The 25,507-nt window shown below is 45.2% G+C and overlaps 2 protein-coding genes across 5 annotated transcripts; one reads left to right on the top strand and one right to left on the bottom strand.

Annotated features, from left to right (window-relative positions):
- Positions 1-242: 242 nt before the first annotated feature.
- Bap1 (BRCA1 associated protein 1) lies at positions 243-8,770 on the bottom strand. Of its 2 annotated transcripts, XM_031360988.1 has the most exons (17): positions 8,568-8,770; positions 8,443-8,472; positions 8,268-8,322; positions 7,176-7,308; positions 6,670-6,789; positions 6,127-6,188; positions 5,912-6,054; positions 5,591-5,669; positions 5,039-5,162; positions 4,606-4,753; positions 3,953-4,137; positions 3,448-3,578; positions 2,440-2,918; positions 2,174-2,331; positions 1,839-1,931; positions 1,686-1,758; positions 243-1,495 (listed from the first exon to the last, which is right to left on the bottom strand). In XM_031360988.1, the coding sequence occupies exons 1-17, from the start codon at positions 8,602-8,604 to the stop codon at positions 1,362-1,364; spliced, it is 2,184 nt and encodes a 727-aa protein (XP_031216848.1). In that variant the 5' UTR covers positions 8,605-8,770; the 3' UTR covers positions 243-1,361. The 2 variants fall into 2 exon arrangements, with proteins under 2 accessions (XP_031216848.1, XP_031216849.1); XM_031360989.1 differs by lacking the exon at positions 7,176-7,308 and having other exon boundaries at positions 8,568-8,607.
- A 241-nt stretch (positions 8,771-9,011) lies between these two features.
- On the top strand, positions 9,012-24,037 carry Phf7 (PHD finger protein 7). Of its 3 annotated transcripts, none has more exons than XM_031360990.1 (11): positions 9,012-9,605; positions 11,376-11,485; positions 12,680-12,732; positions 13,829-13,920; positions 20,422-20,523; positions 20,932-21,056; positions 21,497-21,656; positions 22,011-22,117; positions 22,509-22,625; positions 23,245-23,390; positions 23,571-24,037. In XM_031360990.1, the coding sequence occupies exons 2-11, from the start codon at positions 11,445-11,447 to the stop codon at positions 23,795-23,797; spliced, it is 1,170 nt and encodes a 389-aa protein (XP_031216850.1). In that variant the 5' UTR covers positions 9,012-9,605; positions 11,376-11,444; the 3' UTR covers positions 23,798-24,037. The 3 variants fall into 3 exon arrangements, with proteins under 3 accessions (XP_031216850.1, XP_031216853.1, XP_031216851.1); XM_031360993.1 differs by having other exon boundaries at positions 23,245-23,484; positions 23,571-23,670; XM_031360991.1 differs by lacking the exon at positions 9,012-9,605 and adding an exon at positions 9,627-9,743.
- Positions 24,038-25,507: the final 1,470 nt, after the last annotated feature.

Raw genomic sequence — 25,507 nt, 5'->3', positions numbered from 1 at the left:
GAACAGCCTAGCTTTGAGCTAGAGCCCCAGCACCTCAACTCAGTATACCTTGACCATAGCCCATCTGAAATCTTCCCCTCATTTTAGGTCCCAAATCCCATCCCAGGTCTACCATAGCAATCATCACTTCTACCTCAGGAATACATACTACCATGCTATCAACAAAGCTTTGGGCCAGAGTCTAGTCAGCCTCTCATTCCACCATAGCCCAGCCTACTGACCTCAAGATAGCAACCAGAAGATCATTTATTAGCACACTTTTATTCACTCACTGATTCAATATTTACAGAAACTAGAGGGATCAGACTTCTGACCATCTCCCTACAGTTACTATGTACAGATAAGAAACCTGCTTGGATCACCTGTATCTAGCAGAGGGCACAGGGCTATTTGGGGCTGGAGCTTGAAGCAGTGCTGTGCTTACTGCCCCATTGGTATCAAGCCCTATGGGAACACAGAAGTTCTAACTCCTCTTGACCCTGTCCCCTACCCTGAGTACCTTGCAAGAGGCCAAGAAAGCTGGCACAGTAGGGAGAATTGAATAGTGCCAGCTTTATTTAAGCAGCCCTGCCTCTGATATTTTTAAGAGAAGACACGGTAATACTGAGGGGCTAGGCAGAGGCTCCTCTGGGCCCCAGAGACAGAGATTAGGAGCCTAAGGCAGGCCCATGGCCAGGGCCACAACACTGAAGGCAAAGAGCCCCAGAGCCCTGCTCTGACTCACTGACAGGCAGTCTGCATGCCACGGGGACAGTTCAAACCCTTGTCCCCACTATAGCTGTGGGACCCCGATAGGCTGTACATCCTACGAATGGATCCCCACACCCATTCCAGCTCAGCAGCCAGGTCCCTGAGTCTGGTGCTCACCCAGAGGAATCAAGAGTAGGCCAAGCTTCTCCACAACAAGGACAGGCTAGTGGCTGGTGCGTTTCCCAGCTGGGACTGCAGTATGTTATAACAGACCTGGCCCCAGCACAATGACAGCTGCTGGGAGAGACAGCAGAGTCAGGAAGCTGCCATGTTAATACAGTGGCAAGATAGCCAAAAGCCCCCCAAAATAAACATCTCCAATAGGTAGAATGAATATCCTGCTGCCCAGGCAAAAAGGCCAGGTCCCGCTGCTCATCAGATGGCTGTGGAGGCCATAGCACTCTCCAGTTCCAGCTGCTGCTTCCTGAGCACTATGGAGCTGCCCTGTCCCTGCCAAGCCCCAGAGCATAGTGCAGAATACACATGTCACTCCCACTCCCAGGGCCTGGGCTCTCGTTGAACGACTCAGTAATACTTGGAAAAGAAGGACAGTGAAGGGCCCTGGTGAGGGCCTTGCGGCAAGAGAGGCTGCAGAGTCAGGGCCAGAGTTCTCACTGGCGTTTGGCCTTGTAGGGGCGAGAGCGTTTCCTCCGGTCAGGCTTCCGCTGCTTGTGAAGCCGACCAATGCTGACCCCTTGGCGGCGCCGCACTGAGATGTTCTGTTCCACTAGGTTGGCCAGCATTCCTGTGTAAAGCAGAAAGCTCCTTAGTAGGTGGCCATCTCCCAGGCTCAGGCGAGGAACCACGGCTCTCACAGCCCTCCCCGAGCTTGAGTCTCATCAGCCAAAGGTGAATTCTTGGGGGATGGGGTGGGTATTGAGGAACATGACCCTCAACAGGGTAGGACAATTAAGACACAGTAGGCGCCTCCTCACCTTCCTGAGCCAGCATGGATATGAAGGTACAGATAAACTCGTCATAGTTGTGGGTCCTTCGCTGATCATCAATCTGTGGAAAAGAAGGCACATGAGAACATCCACTTCATCTTCTCAGAGTGGCTGTCCCTGGGCAGTAGAGGGGTCACCCACCTTGAATTTCTTCCTTTTCTCCACCTCCTCCTTGAGACAGGCCTCATAGTTTGCAATCTCAGCTTCTACACACTTCAGCAGTGCTAGCAGCTCCTGCCACAAGCCAACATTGTACCTTAGGGACCTGACTGGCACCAAAGCCCTATTACTAAGAAGCAACTAGAAACAAGGGTGAATAGCCACAGTCCATGGGGCTACACATGCCATCCAATCCCAAAGGGCTTCCTGGCTTTAGCTACCAACTTTCACACCAAAATTCCAATCAAGAACCTAAAACTTGAGAGTAGGGGCCTGGGTCCTTCCCTGCTAGGAAAAGAAGGCTGAAAGAGACTCACCTTGGGTGAGTACTTCTCTCCACTCAAGGGCTCACTGGACCTGTTGAGCCCAGACTTGTCTCTGCTCTCTGTGACTTCCACCACCTCCTCCTCCAGGCTGCTGGACCCCTGGATGCCTTGGCTTGATCTGGTAGAAGGTGAGGAACCCTTCCCACCCTCTAGGAGAGGACATACAAGGGTCCATCAGATTACATGATACTTTGTGGTCACCGGGCCACCTCCCTCCTCCTCACACCAAGTGACCAGTGAGGGAGCCCAAGGCCCACCTGTGAGTGCCAGAGGACTCAGTACACCATCTCCAGCAAGGTGCAGCAGGCCCGTGCTAATGACAGGACCCAGGTCACGGACGGCACGGTTGTAGCGCATGCAGTCAACACGCAGTAGGCTGTCATCTTCTCCAAAGAGCACCTTGGAGATGTGAGAGGTGACAGGGCTAGAGGGCCGTGTTGGGTTGGCCGAGCGGATGGGTGAACGCAAGGGTGAGTTGAAAGCACTGCCAATCTCAGAGGCTGTGTCCGTGCTCTCATTGCTAGGGGTGGGTGAAGGCTGCGAGTGTGTGGGCACAGCCACAGCTGGACTCCCAGCCCCACTGCTAGTCTTGATGGACAGAGGAACTGAAAGGTCTTTCTGAGACTCTTGAAGCTTCTCAGTTAAGACATTGATGGTGTTGGGCTGCAGCACTGACAGCTGCCCATCTGAAGAATTGCTCAACGATCCTGGCTTCCCTGTCCCCTTCCGCTTGAATCTGTGGGGTCCAATAAGAGGTAAAAACAGGGAATGGGCCAGGTGACCACACCCAGTAGTGTCCAGAATGGCTCACATATATTATCTTCTTCCCAAGTCCAACTGGAAGCTCTTACACTTGGTCCAAACAATCTCTCAGCAATGGCACCCTAAGCACCAGAGTACAGACAGGTAGCCTCCTCTACTCTAGCTACCTCACTTCTAACCTTCCAGTGCTATAACCTCCAACAAAACTGCCATCCTACTCAGTAAATCATCTCTCCAACCTCTTCTCCTACCCCAATTCTTTGATGTCGGGCTGAAAGATCACCTCAAATGTGTTGACACATACACGGTAAGATATTTACCTCCCCCTAAACCTACAATAAATTTTTTGACAACTTGGGGTTAGCCCCTCAGGCGAGCCTCTTCCTGCATTCTCTAAGTGCCTAGTGTTCTCTGCAGAAATGCCTTCTCAGATACAGGGTAGAATATTCAGAAGAGGAACTGAGGTACCCAAAGCTTGACAGCTTCTCAGAGTCAGGACTGACCTGATGGCAGAATTGGTGTTCTGCACGTCATCTTCATCATCCTCATAGTCATCTTCATCATCAGAGTACTGCTGGGGTGCTCGGACTGGAACTCGGCTGCGACCCACACCTGCCGCCAGGTCTTCCTCCTCCTGGGGCAGGCAAGAGCAGTAATAAGGAGAGAGCTCACCCAAGCTAGGCACAGTATTGTAGCTAGGACGGAAGGTAACTAGGCCCTTGGCTGTGCAAAGTGCTTCTAAAAGAAAAAGAATGCCTTGCCATATATTTTTGAGTTACCAGGAGAAACCTCCCCATGTGCCAAGGAGTATACCCAACTGTGTAGCTAGCAAACAGACTTAGAAGCCAGAGAAGCAGCTCTCTTGGCCACCTTAAGGCCATGCTATTGAGCTGTGGTGGGCCTATGAGTATTAGTGGAGCCTGGTCATCAAGGCCCAATCAGAGAGTCAAAGAATAACACTGAGAACCCAACACTGTGGCCTCTCAGATGAGGGTACTTCCATCTTACCTGCATAGGAGATTTGGCATAATTGTGATTGTCTAGAAAGGCTGGCAGCCGCTGGACAATAGGGGTAGGGTTTGGGGGAACCCCATTGAGGTTGCTCCCTGCAGGCTTCACCACCAGCTTAGATTTGCTGGGAGGACTATGGGTTGTAGTTTGTGGGCATGAACCAGCCACCTCCTCTGCACCATCTGAGACAAGGCAGAGTATAAATAGGACATTCAGCTGCGTCCTTAAGAAAAGCCTCAGTCTAAAATTCTGTGACAATTGTTCCCCCCAGTGAAAACAGCTAAGAGGATAGGCAGGTAAGCTCTAAGTCACATAATGAGATGGAAAAACAAAAACAAAAACCAAAACCAAGACAACAAGAAGGCAGCCTATAGAGAAAATAATAGGGGTGGGAGGTATGGGACAGGATGGACCACCCAGTACACAGAGGCGTGAGTCTAGGGTCATGACAGTCCTTTTCAGGTATCCTTTAGGAAAAGCTCACTCTAATCTCCCTGTGTTTTATGGGGAAAGCTTTAGGTACTGGGATTTCAGGCCTCCTGCTAGAGCCCCTATACACTGCCCAAGTACTTATGCTTATGAAGTGCTTATGCTTGGGCCTCCCATGTCAAGCTATGATGGATGACTAAGGCCGCAAGTCCCTCCAGTACCTGTGTGAGTGCACTCAGAGGCCGCTGGAGTTCTGCCTGCCTCCAGACCATGGGGGGACTTGCTGCTAGCTGGCTTGCTCTCCTCAGGCAGTTGTGACTCTTGAGATTTGTGGGTCTGAATCAGCTCCGGCTGTGTTACTCTAATCAGCTTAAAACAAAACTCAAAGCTTAGAAGAGAAGGATAGAGCCAGGTTTCCACCTTAGATAGCTAAGGGCCTTGACCCTATGCATTCATTTATTTTATTGGAAAATAAAAAAGGTCAAGCCACAACATCTTTTTAGAAGCTAAGTTCTACTACCCCTACAAAGGAAGCAAGGAAAGAAATGGCTAGTTAAAACCTCCATCTAGAAGACACTGATTTGGCAATTAGAGACAGATACTACAATGTAGGCGAGACAAGGAATACTGGGTTGGCATGGCCAAGCAACTTACCTGCTGCAGGGCCTCCAGGACTGTTTGTCGGTTCACCTTCAGTACATGTAGTCTGGCCTCATACTTAATCCTGCGGTCAGGCACCACTGCCATCAGGTTGAAGCGAATGTCATGGTAGGGCTCCCTGCAATCACAGTGGCAACCATGAGAGGAGTTCCCACTCCGGTCCTGCTGTAAGACTGAGGCAAGTGTCTTGCCAGAGCTCCTCTCACAGTCACATCTATAGCTCTAAGTACAGGCCCCACTCCAACAGGCAGCCAGCAGCCAGACACACACCTGGAACCCAGCTATACCTTCTCATGAAAGGGGCTTGTCAGAAAGTAAGCCAGCACACCTGTGCTACCCAAGCCCCCCACAAAGCTTGTCCCTCCTCCAGCCCAGCCCAAAGCAGGCCATAGGCAACCCAGTCAGGAAAGCAAACACTGAAATCCCAAGCCCCAAACCTGATCTTGCCAGATACCATGTAGCCTTACAATCTACACATCATTAGGTTTCTCTCGTTCCCACCCAAAGGGGATGTAGCTCCAGAAGGACATAACTGAGGGTCCTTACCCTGCAGTAGCGAGGCCAATTCGCTCCATGATGACCCTTCGGGCTTTATCTGTCCACTCCTCATCCTCTCCCCAGGGCCCTAGGGAAGACCAAGATGAGGAATCAGCAGATGGGAAACCCTGAGATGGGGTAGGCCAGGATTAACATTAGTGTGACTGAGCAGCTACAAGCTAGTCACATAAATGGTACAAGGTGAAATCATGGCAAGAGTTAGATGTCCCTGGTACCCACTCATGCTCCTACATCTCAAGGATCCCTGAGATCCAGAAAATCAGAAGGAAGCATGAGAAACCCAACAAGCCCCTTCCTCAGAAAGCCTACCATGATCAATAGGGTAGACTTTCAACCCATCCAATTCAAAGAGCCTCCCTGTGATAGGAACATAGCTGACAAAGTGAAATGCCTCCATGGTTCGCACTGCACTGAGGCCATTCTGTTTCTCAGGAAGGTGACGTGGTTCTGGCCTGGAAAAGGACAAAGTCAGAGACATCCTCCACCACCCTGACCCTACATCAGCAACCACAGCTGTCACATACCTGGCATGGCTATTATGTGCCTTGGCCAGTTCAGGGGCATTGCCAATTGCATATCCTTTGCTCTAAAAAGAAAATAAGACTACATAAACACAGATTCTCAGGTGAGCCTCTGGATAGGGGAAGAGTTCCATAAAACAGGCTTAGAGGCATTCCAGGAATCTCAAGCAGCAGATGAACGTTCCTAAAGGGCTAGTAGCGGCAGATGAGACCTTCCTTAGGACCTCCCAAAGAGATGGGCCACACTGGCTGTGCACAGTAATCAGTGACTACTGGGTAGTAACACAGCCTGATAGAAAAAAATCACAACAGAAAAAATCTGACACAGGTCACTCAAGTCTTTTCTTCTATCGTCTCATTTCTTAACAGCAAAGCCTAAAATCAACTACTTTCGACATTACGTATGAGTCAAATAGATGTTAATAAACATTTGAAAAGAAATGACAAATAAAAATACCAGACACCATGTAGTGGCACTACCAATGGCTCTAAGGATCAGATGTGCCCGGCCATCTGTGAGCCATGATTTAAGGTACTGCAGCATACCTCAGGGCTGAAGCCTTTGGTGAAATCCTTCATTCGACTCAGCGTGGGCCCCAGATCCACATTGCTGCAGTTCAGAAGCACGCTCAGCAAGGCGTGAGTGGCACAAGAGTTGGGAATCAGCTATAAATCAAAAATAATCACTTATATACCTCATATACTCTTTGCCCCAGGAATCCCCATGCCCACATTTATTGAGAATGAAGACTAAAAAGAAAGATGTCAATATCCCTCAGTTTCCTTTGACTTACCCAGTCTTTATTTATTTAACATGAACCAACTAAATACCTATCTAGGGACATGGCGATTAACTAAGACACCATTAACTACAGAGGTATTCCCTCTAATGAAAAAGAGATAGGTCTGCCTAGGGTTTCTGCAACAGCCATTCTTGGTTCCAGTCTAGCGCTTCTTCCTGCTCCCCCTCTGCTCTTTTCCACACAATACCAGAAACAAACAAAAACAAAAATAGCATCCTGGCCTTCAAACAAGCTCAGAACTCAGCAGACCTGGTGAGCAAAGAACATGTTATTCACAATATCATCATCAATCACAGAGGTATCATCCACCAACGTAGAAACCTTGCGGCGGGACCTGCGTTCTTCGATCCATTTGAACAGGAAGATAAATCCATATACAGGCCTAGAGAAGCAAGAGGCAGATGACAATCAGCATCCCCTTCTTTCTGTCCCTAATCCTTTGCACTGAAATGCTCTTGCACTGAGCCCCTCAACTCTTACCAATACTGTTTCAAACATGGCTCTGAGACCTCAAACCCCAGAAGCCTATCATAGGCAGTCAAGTATGAGCTTGATGCTCTGAAACCCCATTCAGTCTCATTATGAAGTCTAGGCAAGAGAAGAAGGAATTCTGGAACTGCTGGCCCAGGATGGAGCAAGGTAGGGACACAATGAAAGGCACAAAAACGTTGGTGAAGAACAAGTACCAACTCTCACTAGTGGACCTCAGCCTCCAGCTCTAGTAAAACTTAGTATAGTATATGAACAGCTTCAAAGCTGTTAGGTTCTCTATGCCTCTATTCTATAGATTTCCAAAACAAGAATCTGAGTTTAGGAACCTAAAGAGGGCCTTTGTCACACTAACCAATCAATACAGGACAACTTTGTTTAGTTTTGTTGACTCATGGTCTCAAACTCAGGAATCTGCCTGCATCTGCCTCCCAAGCACTGGGATTAAAGGAGTGTGCCACCACTACTGGTCAGAACAAATTTTGTGTGGTGATTAAAGGCACAGCACACACACACACACACACAAAAAAAAAAAAGGCACAGCACACATGGGTTATGTAATTAAGGGACTGTACACTTACAAAAAAGGCACTGTGCAACACTATGCAACTGAAGGCTTCCTGCTGCAAAACCAGAAAGACCCCAAGAGGGCTTAAGGTTGAAATGTGGGCTACAACCAAGGAAAGACTGAGAAGAAAACAAAAAGGTCCAAGAGGGCATCCACAAAGACTGACACTTTCTTATGTGATATTTTGTACAACTTGGGTTTTCTAATACTGCCTGCCTTGAAGGGGTACTGTTCCCCTGCCCTTTCTCAGCCCTCCGGCGGTAAGGGGCATCCCAGCCACTCACCCCTGGCATTTACTCTGAAGGTCATAGATCTCCTCCACTTGCACCCCTTTGACACCTACGATCAGGAAAGGAGAGGTCGGCGGGGCAGCCCCAGGTTCTGCAGCGAGAACTCAAAGGACCAGCCCCGCATACACACCAGCCAGGGACCGACGATCGGGGGTAAAGGGGTTCTTACCGAAATCTTCCACCAGGAGGGTGAAAAGGCCTGAGTGGGACGACAAGAAGAGGGGTTTGTCATGCAGGTGCGTCCGGGGCCCATCAGGCCTCCCCAGCCCCCGGCCCGCCGAGGCCCCTCCGTACCTGGGTCACTCTCCAGCTCCAGCCAGCCCTTATTCATCTTCCCGCGGAGCGGCCCCTCAGCGCCATGTCCAGGCCCTACTAACCCCGCGCCGCCCCCACCGGGAGCGCCCACCGCCCTCGGGGCTCCTCAGCCCCACACAGACAACGGGCCGCGCCGCGTCACTCGCCCGCGCCGGCCGTATAACGTCATCATCACACGACGAGCTTTACTAACCCGAGGTTGGTCTTCCGCCTGCAGAACGGCGGAAGCAGGCGCGCACGCGCACGCCGAGGCGAGGCGAGGATGCGCACGTGCAGAGGGTGGGCCGGGCGCGCCCACGCGCGCCGAGGCGAGGCGAGGATGCGCAGGCGCGGACGGTGGGTCCGGCGCGCGGCCGTTAGCGCGCGGCCGTTAGCGGTCTCCGTTTTGACAACTGTCCACAACGCTGAGGTTCCCGCGGGCCACAATCCGCGCGACCCATACCCCGTTAGCGCGCTCGCCTCCTTCGACGGCGCAGTCACCGCGCGGGGCGGCCGCCCGTGAAGTAGCTACCACGTCTTGTGTCAACGAATAAAGCTCCGGGACAGCGGCGCCCTCGGCGACAGCTGGGTGGGCAGCCTGGACTGGGAGCGGTGGCCAGTAGCTTCCGTAAGAGAGAGCAGCGGAAGCAACCTCCAGCCTGGCCTCGGCAAGCGAGACCTGAGCCTGGTCTGGCATGCGCGGAATGCTCCTTGAGCCCTTTTCTGGCTGTTACCTTCGGGGGACGGTTGTGGCCACACTGACACGTATTTTCCAAATAAATCGTTTATTCTTGCGGCGGCGGGACCGAACACGTTAATATATTTTTAATTTACCCAACACTTCTATCCAGTGATACAACTTGGTAAAGTTTCGAGCGAGCATCCGCCGGGTTAGGAAGTCGCGGACTGAGCAACTTGCATTTGCCACGACGGTCCTCAACTGTTTTGAAGAGTGTTCCATCTTGTAACTACCAGTGTGCACAGACTCCTACTCAAGTAACGTCGTGGTCCAGCGATGCAAAGAACTGAAATCTCAAGGTTTATGTCTATTCTAACACAGTCGGGTTTTGCGCCAACAACTAGGAAGTAGTTAAAGTAGATCCCCCTGGGGACATGGAAAGGTTAGAGCCAGCATCCCACTCAGCCCATCCACGTTTAGCAAGAAAACAAACCGAGGTTAGCTCTGCAACTGCATCGCCTGTGTTGGGAAAAGCTAGTCTGACGTTTTAATGGCTTGTTAGCATTTAGAAGAATAGTTTGACATTCGTGAAGAGATTCATAATCCCCAGCCTTGATTTGAGGCTCTGGGTACTGAAGTACAGTATGTCTCTGGAGGGATCTAATTGAGCTCTCTTAAGAAATGCTGTCCTCGCCGGGCTATGTTGGCACACGCCTTTAATCCCAGCACTTGGGAGGCAGAGAGACAGGCGGATTTCGAGGCCAGCCTGGTCTACAGAGTGAGTTCCAGGACAGCCAGGGCTACACAGAGAAACCCTGTCTTGAAAAACCAAAAAGAAAAAAAGAAAGAAAGAAAGAAATGCTGTCCTTCTTCCTCTTACTAGACATAGCCCTTCGTAGGGTGACCTCATTTAATTTCATCTCAGTTCACTTTTGGAAACTTTGGCTAGTAAAAACTGGGTAACTTTGTAATCTGTTTATATTGGCAGCGGGAATGGGATTTTACTCAGCTTACACCTAGACAAGGATGAAGCAGGCCAGACCTCAGTATGGCCATCTGAACCTGGTAAAAGGGATAAGAGCTAAGGGATGGTGCCAGGCTTTAATCCCAGCACTTGGGAGGCAGAGGCAGGCATGTCTTCTATAAAATGAGTTCCCGGACAGCTAGGGCTACACAGAGAAACCCTGTCTTGGTAGGAAAAGACAAGAGTTAAGAGATGGTCTTCGTTCTTTTTCCCCCTGTAGATGGAATTGTAGCCTTTAAACAGCCAAATCTCAGATTCCTTTTGCTAGGAAGGAGCTAGCTACCTTACTTAACTGGGTAGAGAGGCAGCCACACTTGGGTATGAAGATTGTGAGTGTTGTCCCATACACTTCGTAGAAACAAAGAACCATTTGACTAGGTCAGTCAGTGGTTCCAACATTTTTTTTTTAAGAATTATTTATTTTAGTATATCAGTACACTGTAGCTGTCCTCAGATACACCAGAAGAGGGCATTGGATCCCATTACAGGTGGTTGTGAGCCACCATGTGGTTGCTAAGAATTGAACTCAGGACCTCTGGAAGAGCATTCAGTTCTCTTAACCACTGAACCATCTTTCTAGCCCCGTTCCAACATCTTATACTGCAACGACATAAAATTATAACATGGTAGTTGAAGTCAACCTTTATCATCATCAAATCTCACCTGGGATCACTAAGTCTGACCTTGGCCATGATGTTTATCTCTCTGTAACTCAGTCTCCTCAATTTGAAAATAAGGGTTATTGGCCAGGCAGTGGTGGCACACGCCTTTAATCCCAGCACTTGGGAGGCAGAAGCAGGCGGATTTCTGAGTTCTAGGCCAGCCTGGTCTACAGAGTGAGTTCCAAGACAGCCAGGGTATACAGAGAAACCCTGTCTCGAAAAACAAAAAAGAAAAAAAAAAAGGGTTATTATTGTGCCTATTGAGAAGTGCCTAAACGAACGGTTCTTGGTGCAGTTGAATCATTATTGGCCATTACTAGCATTAATATTAGCTATAACCCTTTTATCAAATGAGTTGAGAAATATACTGTTACTTTGATCTTGTAGAACTTGATAACCAAATGTAAAATTAAATTGCTAACCTATCTTGTTTATATTTGTAGCTGGAAAAGCCTGCATTGTCTTCATAATATCACAGAAGAATTGTAGATAGGAAGGACAGACGGAAACGAATGAAGACTATACAAAGAAAAAAGGAACCTCCAAGGTTGAGGTAGATGACCTGAAAGAGTTGGGGAAAATCCATTGATACACACTGCATTTTCTGCTCCCTTTGACGTGTTCTCTCTCCTGCTAGGGTTAGAGCGTGTCAGAGCATGCGCCAGAGCCCTCCTCCCAACCCCAAGATGCCACCCTCTCTTCCCACTGCTGTCCCCAGAGGCTAAGTAGCAGCTGTGGAACTTTACAATTTAAATCTCTACCGTGCCTGTGCTGCTCAATAACTGCATGCCTGAGACAGACCACATGTGCCTCAGTTTACTCCTGTCAAAAATATGCGTCATATAGTACTCATCTGAGCAGGGTTAATCCCAGAGGCAGGCGGAATTCTGAGTCCAGTCTATATAGCCAGCCTGGTCTATAGAGTGAGTTCCAGGACATCCAGGGTAGTTACACAGAGAAACCTTGTCTCAAAAACCCAAACAAAAAAGAAATAGTAGTCCCTTTTTAGAATGTTCTGCAGATTTATTGAACTAATTCATGATAAAATACCAATAATAGTGCCTATCGCTGGAAAACAGTCCACTTCAGGGTCATTTTAGTGTACTTGGGAAGCTAGCAGAAGAAAATAAAAGTAGAATTACTCCTGAGTCTTTCAACCCAGGCAGTATAGGCTCAAATAATTTAGTATATTTCACACTTTTAAAAATAAAATATGAAGCCAGACAGTGGTGTTGCATACCTTTAATTCCAGCACTTGGGAGGCAGAGGCAGGTAGATTTCTGAGTTCAAGGCCAGCCTGGTCTACAAAGTGAGTTCCAGGACAGCCAGGGCTACACAGAGAAACCCTGTCTCAAAAGCAAACAAACAAACAAACAAAACATATATACATATATATGTATATATATATTTATGCATGCACACACAAATATATATACACACACATATATACATATATATGAAATATGAAAAGCCACCATAGAACTTGGTTATTAATCAGACTGTGGCATTCTAAGGGAGATTCAGAAGGCTTGTCACGCCAGGCAGTGGTGGTGCATGCCTTTAATCCCAGCACTTGGGAGGCAGAGGCAGGCGGATTTCTGAGTTCGAGGCCAGCCTAGTCTACAGAGTGAGTTCCAGGACAGCCAGGGCTACACAGAGAAACCCTGTCTCAAAAAAAACCAAAAAAACAAAAACAGAAGGCTTGTCACTAGGGTTCTCAACACTAACTCTTCTTTTTCTTTTGTAGAAAAACTACCAGGACTAAGAAGGTAACCCAGAGGAAGCAGTCTTCAGGTCCTGGTAAGAGAGTTGCTGCTTCCAGCCATTAGCAAAGAAGGCCGTTCCTGTGGGGCAGGACACATGCTCTTTCATTGCCAACCCTACTACTTTCCCAGATACCCTAAGATCCTAAAGAATTTGGTGTCTGAAATTTTAACATTTCATATCTGAGGTTCAAGAAAGAATTTAATTAAAGCCAGTTGAGAACAAAACAGTATGAAGTACTTAGTCACACCCTACTCTGTCGGTGTGACCAAAATTATATCAAAGCCTGATACCCACTAAGAGTTAGCCTTTATTCCTGTCAAAATTACCCTCTCCCCAACAAAGATGCTTCCTGATTACAACGTTTTCATTTTTGTTTTGCTTTTACATTAAGGTGATGCAAAAGTATTATGCATTCAATAGAAACCCATACTTCAAATTTGGGACTTTGATCTTTTCCCAAGTTAATGATAGGTAGTCCAGTATTCTCTTGCAGTTCTGGTAGTGGTAGCAAGGTACAGCTCCTTGTCAGCCATACAAACACAATAGGAAACAACTATTTGCAGTGTGTTGTGCTGCTAAGCGATGGTGTTTGATAGACTACATGTAATGAATACACTTCCAACTTAGGATATTTTTTACTTATGAAAATTTTATCTAAATAAAACCCCTTTGTAAGTAAAAGAGCCTCTAGACTCCTTGCTCTTCTTAGGTTGTTTTTGGTGTTTTGCCTGTATATATGTTTGTGTGAGGGTGTTAGATTCCCTGGAACTGAAATTACAGATAGTTGTAAGCTACCATGTGGGTGCTGGGAATTGAATTATTATTATTGGATTAGCAGTCGTGCTCTTAACCACTGATCCATCTCTCCAGCCCCCCACTTTTCAGTTCTTAATGGTCAAATCACTCCTTTATTCTTTTTTTTTAATTATTTATTTATTATATGTAAGTACACTGTAGCTGTCTTCATACACCCCAAAAGAGGGCATCAGATCTCATTACGGATGGTTGTGAGCCACCATGTGGTTGCTGGGATTTGAACTCAGGACATTCGGAAGAACAGTCAGTGCTCTTTAACTGCTGAGCCATCTCACCAGCCCCACTCCTTTATTCTTAATGTTCACTCTTTCAGTTTGCCTTCTATGCCTTCAAGAACCTGGTGATCCTGAAAAACTAGGAGAATTTCTTCAGAAAGGCAATCTTTGTGTCCATTATTTCTGTCTTGTAAGTATAAGGCCCTCTTTGCTTTGAATGTGTTACAGCTTTTGTTATACAAACTGCTTTTATATCTAGCCTCAAATTCATAACCATGTTTGTTTCCATGTAGTTTTTAATATTTTAAAATCCATTTTTACAATAATAAACGGTATGATCTAAAATCCTGACAGTATAAAGCATGAACAATCAAAACCTCTTCCCACAATCATAGCTTCTTCCCTTCCTCCCTCAGACAAGCATTCATTTGGATTGTCCTTATGCTTTTTTAATAAGATAACCTGAAAACTATAAAATGAAACAATCTTAAGATTTATTTTATTTTATGAATATTTGCTTTGCTTGTATATATGTCTGTATACCATGTGTATGCAGTGCCCTCAGAGGCCAGAAGCGAGCATCCCTTAGAAGTATAGTTACAGGCAGTTGTAAGCTGCTATGTGGATAACTAGGACTCAAACCTGGTCCTGCCCAAGAGCAGCCAGCACTCTTAACCACTTAAACCATACAATTTATATTCTTTCTGGTAGGCCCAGCTCAGGGTGGACTCTGACCCCGTAAACAAAAGGACTGCTACTTCAGATCAGCATTCCTCTGAAAACTTGCAAAGCTAGTAAAGTAGATTTCTAATTGTCAAGTCTTTATTTTCTTATCTGCATCCCTCCCCTAGGAACCTATCTCCAGAAAGGGTATCTAGTTCCCTATTAAACAAGCCTCCAACAGATCAAAGCCCCATGCTAGTTCTCAGGCTAACTCACCTTCCTCTCACCAAAAGATAAGTCCTTATAACCATGTTCTCTGTCTATCACAGGAGAGATAGTCACACAGCAGTTTCATATTTCCAGTAAGCGTTCCTTTGCACCCATGGAGCACTCTCATTCAGTGGTCTTGCTGCATTCTCACATCTGCTGCAGAAACATGGGAGGAGACATTGGGCCCACCCTAGAGGGGCTCTGCCCCTTGTAACCAAACTGGGTGTATATCATTTTCAGCTTCTGGCTCCTGCCACCCACCATCTTTGACTACAAACTTTGGAATCCACATCTCCAGCCATTTCTCTACCTACTCTACTCACCCCTCAGCTGAGTGTCCTCCCAGAGCTTCCTGCCCTGTGTGACACCTCCTATAAAAGTCATACCAGTATGCCAGGCAAGCCTCCCTACACCATCCTGTGCTCCCCATCAATGTGGACAAGGGACACCTGTGCACTGATCCCTTGGGGATGCCCTTAGATTAAGGCACTGTCCTAATGTTTACCCCTTCCTTCCCTATATCTCATCCCTGTGCTGTTGGACTCCTCCCCTTTCCAGCCCCTTTCCCCAAGTCTCTCCCAACTCTTCCTCACTCTGCTCCTGGAAATTCTTTACTGCCACCCTTTAATGATGTCTCCCTTCCTGCTTGGCCTGTCTCCCTCTCTCTAGTTTGCCTGCTGGAGCATGACCTGACCATGGGTCCTAATTACACATGACAGCTCCTCTCTCCTGCCTTCTCTAATCTCTTTCCTTTAAGCCTGGCTCACATATAGTGCTGAAATGATCACACACACACCCCAAAAAATTGCTTGAATATGCTAACGTTATCTTTTCAACAGTCGGTAGACATTTGATTTGTTTCAGTTTGGTGGACTTTTGTGAATAAACCTGCTAAGAACATTTACATGCAACTCCTTTTGTAACATGCATTCTTCCTTCTCTTGGGCAGATGCCCAGGAGTGGAATTGGTGGTTCCATGTCAGTAGACATGTATGTGAAGCTGCCAAGTCACCTTTCCAAAGTTGTTGGACCAGTTCACACACCCATTAGCAACATGTGAGAGTTCCAGCTGACAATTTTCCACCAAATCTTGGTATTGTCCATCGTTTTCATTTCAGCCTACCTACTGGATGTTACTTACTAACATTGTATTGTGCTCATAACTTGCACTTGTTTGAAGAGTAAAGATATTGAGCTTTTCATGTGTTTAATTTTCTATTTTTAAATACTTCACATATTTTTTATTGAATTTGTATGAATATTTGCCTTTGTTAAAAGAAACCAGATTCTGATCTAGGCATTGGTGGTTCATGCCTTTAATCCCAGCACTTGGGAGACAGAGGCAAACAGATTTCTGTGAATTCAAGCCTGGTCTTATAGTGAGTTCCAGGACAGCAAGGGCTACACAGAGAAAAACCCTGTCTCAAAAGAAGGAGCAAGAAGAAGAGAAGAAGAAAAGAAAGTGGATTCTTTTGTCTTGCTGGATTGTGAAAATTGTTTATATGTTCCAGATAAAAATACTTTTTATATAGTTATATATTATTTCTAATGATGTCTTAAAATTTTTTAAATTTTGATGTTGTATTTATTAGTTTTTCTTTTATATTAGAAATTTTTGTGTGTCCTAAGTAGTACTTACCTAGATCCCTTTATCAAAATCATTTGGCCATATATATATTTGTGGATCTGGAAAATTATTTATACTATTAATCTGTATGAGTCTATCCATATACTAGCACTCCACTGTCTTAATCCTTGTGGTTTTATACTGTCTTAAAATTAAATATGGTAAAATTTACAGTCTTTTTCAGGATTATTGGGTATCAATTCCTTTCAATTTTTTATTCAAAATGTTCTGTGGTCCTAGTGAAAATATAGTATTATACATTTTTTGTTAAATGTTTTTCTAAATATTTTGTTGTTAGATTTTAGAAATACAATTATCTTGCATATTGACTTTGTAGTCTACAATTTTCTTAAACACCAATTCAACAATTGTATTTATTTATTTACTTGAGATTCTCTGGTATAATGTCAAATTTTGTCCTTTTTTTTTTTTTTTAATGGAGTCTCATGTAGCCCAGGCTGACCTTAAACTCTTTCTGTAGCCTGATACTGATCATAAACTTCCTCTTTTCCTGTTCGTGTATGGGCAGGGGCAGTGTACTTGTGTACAGATTCGTGTATGTATGAATGAATGTACAGGTGTGTACATGTGGAGATGAGGTTGACATCAAGTGTCTTTCTCTTTCTCTCCACCTTGTTTTTTCAGACAGGGTCCTAGAGTGCACTGTCTGGCAAAAATATCTGGCCATCAAGCCCCAGGGATCATTCTGTTTCTGCCTCCCTAGTGCTAGGATTACAAGTACACATTACTGGACCAGGCATTTTATATCAGTGATGGGGATCTGAATTTAGGTCCTCATGCTTGTGCAGCAAGGGCTTTACTGACTAAGCTCTCTCTCCAGCACTGACTTTGAACTTCTGATTCTCCTGCCTCTAACTTAAGTCTTGGGATTACAGCCATTTGCCACCATGCTTAATTAGTTAGTTTGTTTGCTTGTTTGTTTGTTTGTTTTTAAAAAAAAATTTTTTTGTATGAGTGTTTTGCCTACATGTCCTGCCTGATGACTGAGGAGGTCAGAAGAGTGCGTCGGATCCCCTAGAACTGGGCTCGGAAAAGGGCATGAGCCACCATGTGGGTACAGGGAACTGATCTCTGTCTTATGCAAGAGTAACAAGTACAGGGGCTGGAGAGATGGCTCAGTGGTTAAGAGAACTGATTGCTCTTCCAAAGGTCCTGAGTTCAAATCCCAGCAACCACATGGTGGCTCAGCAACCACATGGTGGCTCACAACCATCCGTAATGAGATCTGATGCCCTCTTCTGGTGTGTCTGAAGACAGCTACAGTGTACTTACACATGATAAATAAGTAAACCTTAAAAAAAAATTATTTAAAAAAAAAAAAGTAACAAGTGCTTGCTCTTAACTGCTGAACCATCTCTCCAGCTCCCCCGCCAAGTTTTTAGTGGGGTGCCAAGGGTTGAACCCAGGACCTTATACATGCTAGGCAAGTACTCTTACCAAATGAGCTATATCTCTAGCCCCCAATTTTTTGCCTTTTATTTCTTCTTGCCTTTGGTACTGGCTACAGTCTTCAACCTAATGCTTAATAGAAGTAGTATAAATAAGTTGTCCGTGCCTTTCTCCTAGCGTTAGGGAACAGCATCTAATTTTTCAGCATCATAAACGTATTTGCTGTAAACCTTTTTCCTAGATACATTTTGTCAGTTGAACTTCTCTTGTTCCTGGTTTGCTGAGGATTTTATGAATGTATTGAGTTTTTCAAATGTTTTGCATTTATTGACATGGTTTTTCTCTTTCTGTGGTTTGTTGTATCAGCTGCATTCTTGGTACAGGCCTTTCTTAGTCATGCTTTATAATAGGATGCTGAATTAAACTTACCAATACTTAATTTTTATATCTATCCTCATGAGAAAAAATTGATCTGTGATTTTTATTTATTGTAAGTTCTGATAGGTGTTAGGACTTGGTTAATTCTGATACATCAATAGGCATATACATTTTAACATAAAGTTAAACATATATGATGTTTTGTGAGTTTTTTTCCATCTCATATGTTGTGGAGATCTCACCATATAGAATACAGAGACCTAGTTCTTTAAATAGGTGACTGGCATTTCATATTTATGGATGTTCCTAAAATATTAAGCTCCATTAGAGGCGCTCTAGATCTGGGCATGGTGATACAGGTGTAGTCTCAGCAAGTGGGAGGTAGAGGTGGATAATCGTGAGCTCAAAGTCTAACTGGGTCTTAGAGTCCAGAGCCAGCCTAGATTACATGAGACTCAAAAAAATGAGATACCGAAAAATTGAAAAGGACATTTAAATTGTTTCTGTTCTTTATTGATTTTTTTTTGTTTCTAAAAATAACGTGTCCATTATATAGAAAACATGACATACTTACAAAGTATAAATAAGACAAAAGTCACTCATTGTGATAAAGCTTTGAGATAGTAATAAAATATGTGTGAAATGTTTTAAGCATCATTAAGAATCTAATGATAGGGGCGGTGGTAGCATATGCCTTTAATCCCAGCACTTGGGAGGCAAAGGCAGGCAGATTTCTGAGTTCGAGGCCAGCCTGGTCTACAGAGTGAGTTCCAGGATAGCCAGAGCTATACAGAGAAACCCTGTCTCGAAAAACAAAAACAAAACAAAACAAAACAAAAACAAAACAAAACAAGAATCTAATGATGGAAGACTGAGGCAAGAATATCACAAGTTCAAGACTAGCCTTGACTACACAGAAAGACTGTCTCAAAAATAAATATTAGGGCTAGAGAAATGGCTCAGTATCTGTAGCCAGGGTTTGGTTCCTAGAATCCACATGGCTTTTCACTGTCATCTGGAACTCTAGTTCTAAGGGATCAGCACACCTCTGCTGATGTCCACACACACTGCACCCACAATGCAAACATTCATATATGTTTAAAAACCTTTTAAAAATAAGTTAAATAAATACACAACCTAAGCACCCATTACACATTTTATAACCACTGCAAGAAGCCCAACATCCTAATACTTTTGAAATATTAAGATGAGCAGAATGTCCCAATGAATTTAATAGAATCAGATAGAATTTAATAAAATTCGGGGTTTTTTGTTTTGTTTTGTTTTGTTTTTTGTTTTTTGTTTTTTTGTTTTTTTGGTTTTTTTTTTTGGCTTTTCGAGACAGGGTTTCTCTGTATAGCCTTGGCTGTCCTGGAACTTACTCTGTAGACCAAACTCAGAAATCTGCCTGCCTCTGCCTCCGAAGTGCTAGGATTAAAGGCGTGCACCACCACTGTCCGGCTCGATTTTTCTTAATTACTCATTCCAAAACCATGTTTGAACACTTTTAAAGAAACATCCCTTTAAAGTGTGCTTTTAAAAGTGCAACTCTTAAACTTTTCCTGCAACTCTTAAACTTTTCCTATTAATGAATAATGCACATTAGGAGACTTTAAAATTCCATTTACCTTTGTGTAATACTCTGAGAAAAAAATATTCTTAAAAATCCTGTACTAATGGGGAATATAAATATAGCAAAGGGGGTATGAGTGTGGATTCTGTCAGCCTAAGTGTGAAGGCCACCTTTGTAACTCTTTGTCATGTGACTCCAGCCATGTCACTTGCTACATTAAACTTTAGTGGTCTCCTCTGTAGGATAACAGCCACAATAGCCTCTGTGTTGTATATTGTCTTTAAAAGTATGAGATGAGCTGGGCAGTGGTGGCGCATGCCTTTAATCCCAGCACTTGGGAGGCAGAGGCAGGGGGATTTCTGGTCTACAGAGTGAGTTCCAGGACAGCCAGGGCTATACAGAGAAACCATGTCTCAAAAAAAAAAAAAAAAAAGTATGAGGAATCAATCTAGAGAGAACATGTCCCCAGTGTTCACATGCTGGCAGGAGCAGCCCCTAGCAAATGAGACTCGCACAAAGGTACTGATTCTGAGGCTCTGTGGCCTTTAACAAGTTATGTTTCTCCATGTTGAGTTGTCCAAAGAGTTAAAAAAAGTGCTGGTGTATCCAATTCATACCATTATATCAGATGTCATTAAATAAATTGTCCTATATACACCAAATGAGCTCCACCAAGCTCCGTTTCTTAGTTCTTTTCCTGGTCATCAGCACCCCAATGTACTATATATATATATATATATGTTGACAGCCTGGTTCTGCTGCTCCCTTAGATCCTATCTAGCAGACTGCCTCAGAAGGGACAACCCAACAGAGGTCTCCATGGATTTATGCCTGAAGACATCAAAAGGGAGGCAGCCCGGGCTTCTAAGAAGGTTAGAATTTCTTGAAATGGGGACCTTCGGATAGGCACGTTTCAGAATCCCTGTGTGTATGTGTGTGCATGTGCGTGCATGTGCGTGCGTGTGCGTGCGTGTGCGTGCGTGCGTGTGTGTGTGTGTGTGTGTGTGTGTGTGTGTGTGTGTGTGTGTCCTTGAGAACCAAACCTAGTCCTTCACTTAAGTCCCATCTCTTCTAGAATGTATCCTAAAAGAGGAAGCAGCACCCTAAGGAAACAGAAGAAAATTCAGTGCTTTTTGACATTCAGTTCTAGGATACCCTGGACCACTGAGGGAAAGGGGATAGTTGTTGATTCCCAGATTTCCAGTCTGTAGAAAGAAGAACCACAACTTCTGTTTGTTTGTTTTCGGGTCACAAAACTTTGTCTGGAATCTTGTTTGCAGATCTGCTTTGTGTGCAAGAAAAAAGGAGCTGCTATCAGATGCCAGAATGGTCAGTGTGTCCAAAACTTCCATCTGCCTTGTGGCCAAGAAAGGGGTTGCCTTTCACAATTTTTTGGAGAGTACAAGTGAGTGAGGAAGGAAAAACTTTGGGTTACCCTTTTGCAACCTGCTGTTTAGACAGCACTGAAGTCAGAACCCAGTTCTCATGAGACTGTTTTGACTCTTCAGCAAATCTATCCCTCCACTCAATAATGGGAAACAGTGTCTTGTCTTGGAAATTTCACAGGGGTTTCTTCTTGCTTCCTGTCCCCTCCTTAAATTACAAACAGCTGGGTTCTTAGACAGCTGCTCATAACCAAACAGGGTGTTCAGTAGTGGGGTGCTATGGAGACAGTCCTCCATAGCTCCGTGGGTACACAGCCATGAGAAGCCATGTAGCTGTTCTTCACCCTTCAGTGTACCAGTTCACTGAGCACCAAGCAAATAGCTGATTGCCCTTCCTAGACCAAGCAGCTAGGAATCTGCATCAGTGACAAGCCAGAAACCAAGTCTTTACCCACCACAGATCATATTGTAGAAAACATCGGCCAACACAGAACATCCGCCCAGGGAGTTTGGGGGAGGAAAGCTGCGTCTTGTGTTTCGAAGACTTATCCCAAACAAGTGTTGAGAACATCCGGAGCCCATGCTGTAGTCAAGCTATCTATCACCGAAAGTGTATCCAGGTGGGGCTCTCTGTACTGGGGGGACCGTCCATATTGCATTGGCCTTGTGCTTGGAACCCAGGGCATTGGGAATGCTCAAGCATATGTAAGATTCAGAACTACATACTGCAGGCATGTACCCAGGAACTGCTTCCAGGTCTGTGAAGGAATAGTCAACCCAGTCTCTGGTCATCCTTGGTCTGGGGCCTCACTCATCATAAGATTTAAACTAGGCAAAATCTTCAGGGTTTCCAAAGCAAATGAGTGTTTCCAAGAATGAGTTAAGGAGCTCAAAATCTGCCTTACTACTAGGATGAAAGGGAAGGGAATGTACTCAAGTAGCCGAGTTTTCATAAATGCATTCTTCTCTTACAGAAATATGCCCACACATCAGCAAAGCACTTCTTCAAGTGTCCCCAGTGCAACAACCGAAAAGAGTTTCCACAGGAGATGCTGAGGATGGGAATCCACATTCCAGACAGGTAGCAGGAAGTCTGTACAGCAGGAGCTGAGCCAGGGGGTGGGTTGTGTGGATTTCTAGACAGGAGGTGAGTGTGAAGATAGTTCAGAGATTGGCCACAGCTGAGGCATTGATGTACAGTGAAGTGAGAGTGGTGGCAAGTGTGCTTTTAATAGTCAAAAGGAGAGGAAATGGACAGAAGGCAGCTCCTGAAAAGGCACTTAAAGAATAAATCTCTGAGGGTGAGGAGTCTGAACCCTCATATCCCACTCTCTAACACCAATTCTGGTCTCAGAGCCTTGTTGACAGTGCTCTGGCCTTTGAACTCTTGCTGTGCTTAGCTTGAATTCTTCCTAGAAGACAAGGCTCACCAGCAGAGAGTGTGTCCCTGACAACTTCTTCTCCCTCTGCAGAGATGCTGCCTGGGAGCTCGAGCCAGGGGCTTTCTCCGAGTTGTATCAGCACTACCAGCATTGTGATGCCCCCATCTGTTTGTATAAGCAAGGCAGAAACAGCTTTGAAAATGAAGGGTAAAAAGAAACTCCTGGGTAGAGAGCTCTAGCACTGTCATTAAAGCAGGAAGTCTGTTCTTGTCCGCAACCCTCAGGATGAACCCAGTTGCCAAGTTCCATATTTGACCAGCCCCTGACTTATTCATGCACAAATGGTGGGTCTCCTCTGCAGGGTCTGCTGTTTGGGCCCATTGGAAAGACACTCGGGGTCAGTTACTTTCCAGATTCATCCTGCCAGGAGATGTGCCCATCTGAGACCTCTTAGAATCAACACTTGTCATCCCAGAGTCGTGGGGTAAAATGTATAGCAAAACTACATTGATTTAAATGCCCATGGGGCTAGAGAGACGGCCCAGTGGTCAGAGCACTCATTGCCCTTCCAAAGTACCCAGCTTCTACTCCCACCATCCACATAGCAGCTCCCAGCTGTCTGCAACTCTAGTCCCAGGGGATCTGACATATTCTTTGGCCTCCATGAGCATTGTATACATATGGCCCACATACATACATGCAGTCAAAAGACCCATACTCATAAAAGATAAAATTCCCAGGAAGCTGAGGCTGGATGGTAGCTAACATTCAAGAGTAACAGTTGGTGTCCTGATTGTCCCTACATCTTTCCATGGCTTTTCTGTAGACGGTGGCGCCTCATTTTGTGTGCTACATGTGGATCCCATGGAACCCACCGGGAGTGCTCCTTTCTTAGACCCAACAGCAAGAAATGGGAATGTAATGAGTGTTCGCCTACTTCAGCCACGGGTGAAGCTGGAAGGACGGTCTGCTGTAAGAACTTGGATGGAGCTGGGGGCTGTCATACCTGGGAATGGAGACAGCATGTCACAGAGGGAAACTTTGAGTGGATACAATAGCTTTGGAGGGAAGTAGTTGATGAGGGGCTTCGGGACCTATACACAGGAGAAACAAAGACTCAGTTACCTTCCCTTTCTGCTTCTTTTACCACAGGTTGTATATCTGAAGAATCAGGTGACACCCCCTGTTGCAGCAGCACCTTCTGCCCCCATGAGCATTCCTTAAGGGCTACCAACCTGGAAGAGAATCCCAGCTCTTGCTGGACTGATTGGCTACGACCTTCCCTATTAGAAAAGCCTGAGTCCTCTGGTAGAAGAAGCTGCCAGTCCTGGCAATCCAAAGGAATCAAAGTCACTAAGAATTGCAAAAAATCCAAGTAATAGCGTCAGAGTGGTTCCTGCCCAGGACAGTGGGATACAAAAGAGCGCTGCTTTATCAGTTTGGAGAGGTAGCACTTTGAAATTTTGAGACTCAAGGGGTCAAATGAAGAGGTCTCAGGGGACAATGAGTCTGCATGCCAACAGTGGAGTGTAAGGGCACCATCCACCATAATGTGTGGCTCTCATGTGCTCCCTCAAGCTTCACTCATTTGTTATTGACAAATAAAGGTCATCTCTCCACTCAGGTCTCCTTGTGAATTGACTCTGGAATCTGCCTAGTACACTAGAGAATCTGGAAGGAGTAAGACAAAAATTAGTCACTAGGATTTCAAGAGAGGGAATTGACTTTCTGGGTAGCTGGGATTCCAGGGGTGGAGAGTGTCACCCTCATGTAAGTGTACAAGTCCTGGTCAGTGAGCCAGCATAGAAGCCCACTTTGGTCCCAGACAGCCCTTGGTGGTGAGGCTGGGGTCCCTGAGCTCAAGTAGGATTGCCATACTTGTGTGGAGCAGAAGGTTCCACTCATTCCAGTGTGGTCTTAGCTCTGCAGCTGGGGTGAGCCACTCACATCCCCACTCACATCTGATGGGTGTGACAATAAATTTGCATACCAGGACATTCCCATTAAGCAAGGCAGCTGGGATGAGAATCTGGCAGAGGGCCTGCCTGAAGGAAACTGAATAGAACCTATCTTACATTTGCATGTTTTTAATGATTTCATGGGGCTTGGCTTAGTGGGGGAAACTCAGAGAATTGCCACATACTGAATTCCCAAGGGTTCAGTGAGTCATTTTCACTAATGGGGGAGAAGCATGTTCTTATTTCAATACTGCTGAATCCTGCAGACTTCGATCTAAGATGTATAGAGTGATTGCCTTCAGATCTGATTAGATTCACTTGAAAACACACACATTGTTTTGTTACTATCAAAGTGTACAGGAAAGTAAAAATATATTCTTTATAATACATATTTTAAATCTGTAACACATTCATTTAAAAGTCTGCAGTGCCTAGGAGTGGAGCACATGTTTACCATGTGCAAGGTCCTGGCATGGCTCACCCCCCCCACCCCCAGCACTCACATCCTTGGGAAGTCATTAGACTACTAAGTTCTAAAAGGACCATAATGGAAACCACTCTTAAATCACCCTTCTCTCTTTCTAGTCCCATTTCTTAAAGGCAACTACTACCATTTTTTAAAGCAGTTTCTTAAAACCTTTTTTTATTTTTATTTTATGTATACGAGTACACTGTAGCTATTTTCAGACACACCAGAAGAGGGCATTGGATCCTATTACAGATGATTGTGAGCCACCATGTTGTTGCTGGGAAATGAACTCAGGACCTCTGGCAGAGCAGTCAGTGCTATTAACTGCTGAGCCATCTCTCCAGCCTCCTTTAAGGAGTTTCTTGATTTAGTAATATTAGACATTATTGACTTCTTATGTTACATATGGGTTTTAGCACCTTCAGAAACTTCCCATTTTCGATGTCCCTATCTTAAATAGCTACATTATAATTTTTTTTCTGATTTTTCAAGACAGGATTTCTCTGCATAGCCCTGGGTGTCCTGGAATTCACTCAGTAGACCAGGCTGGCCTCAAACTCAGAAGTCTGCCTGCCTCTGCCTCCCAAGTGCTGGGATTAAAGGCTTGCATCACCACTGCCCAGCTCCATTATAATTTTTGTTAATTTTTGTCATTTATGAGC

The sequence above is a fragment of the Mastomys coucha genome, unplaced genomic scaffold (assembly GCF_008632895.1).
Source record: "Mastomys coucha isolate ucsf_1 unplaced genomic scaffold, UCSF_Mcou_1 pScaffold9, whole genome shotgun sequence".
Classification (NCBI taxonomy): domain Eukaryota; kingdom Metazoa; phylum Chordata; class Mammalia; order Rodentia; family Muridae; genus Mastomys; species Mastomys coucha.
The sequence above is the reverse complement of the archived record's forward strand: the minus strand, read 5'-3'. Positions and strand labels throughout refer to the sequence as shown.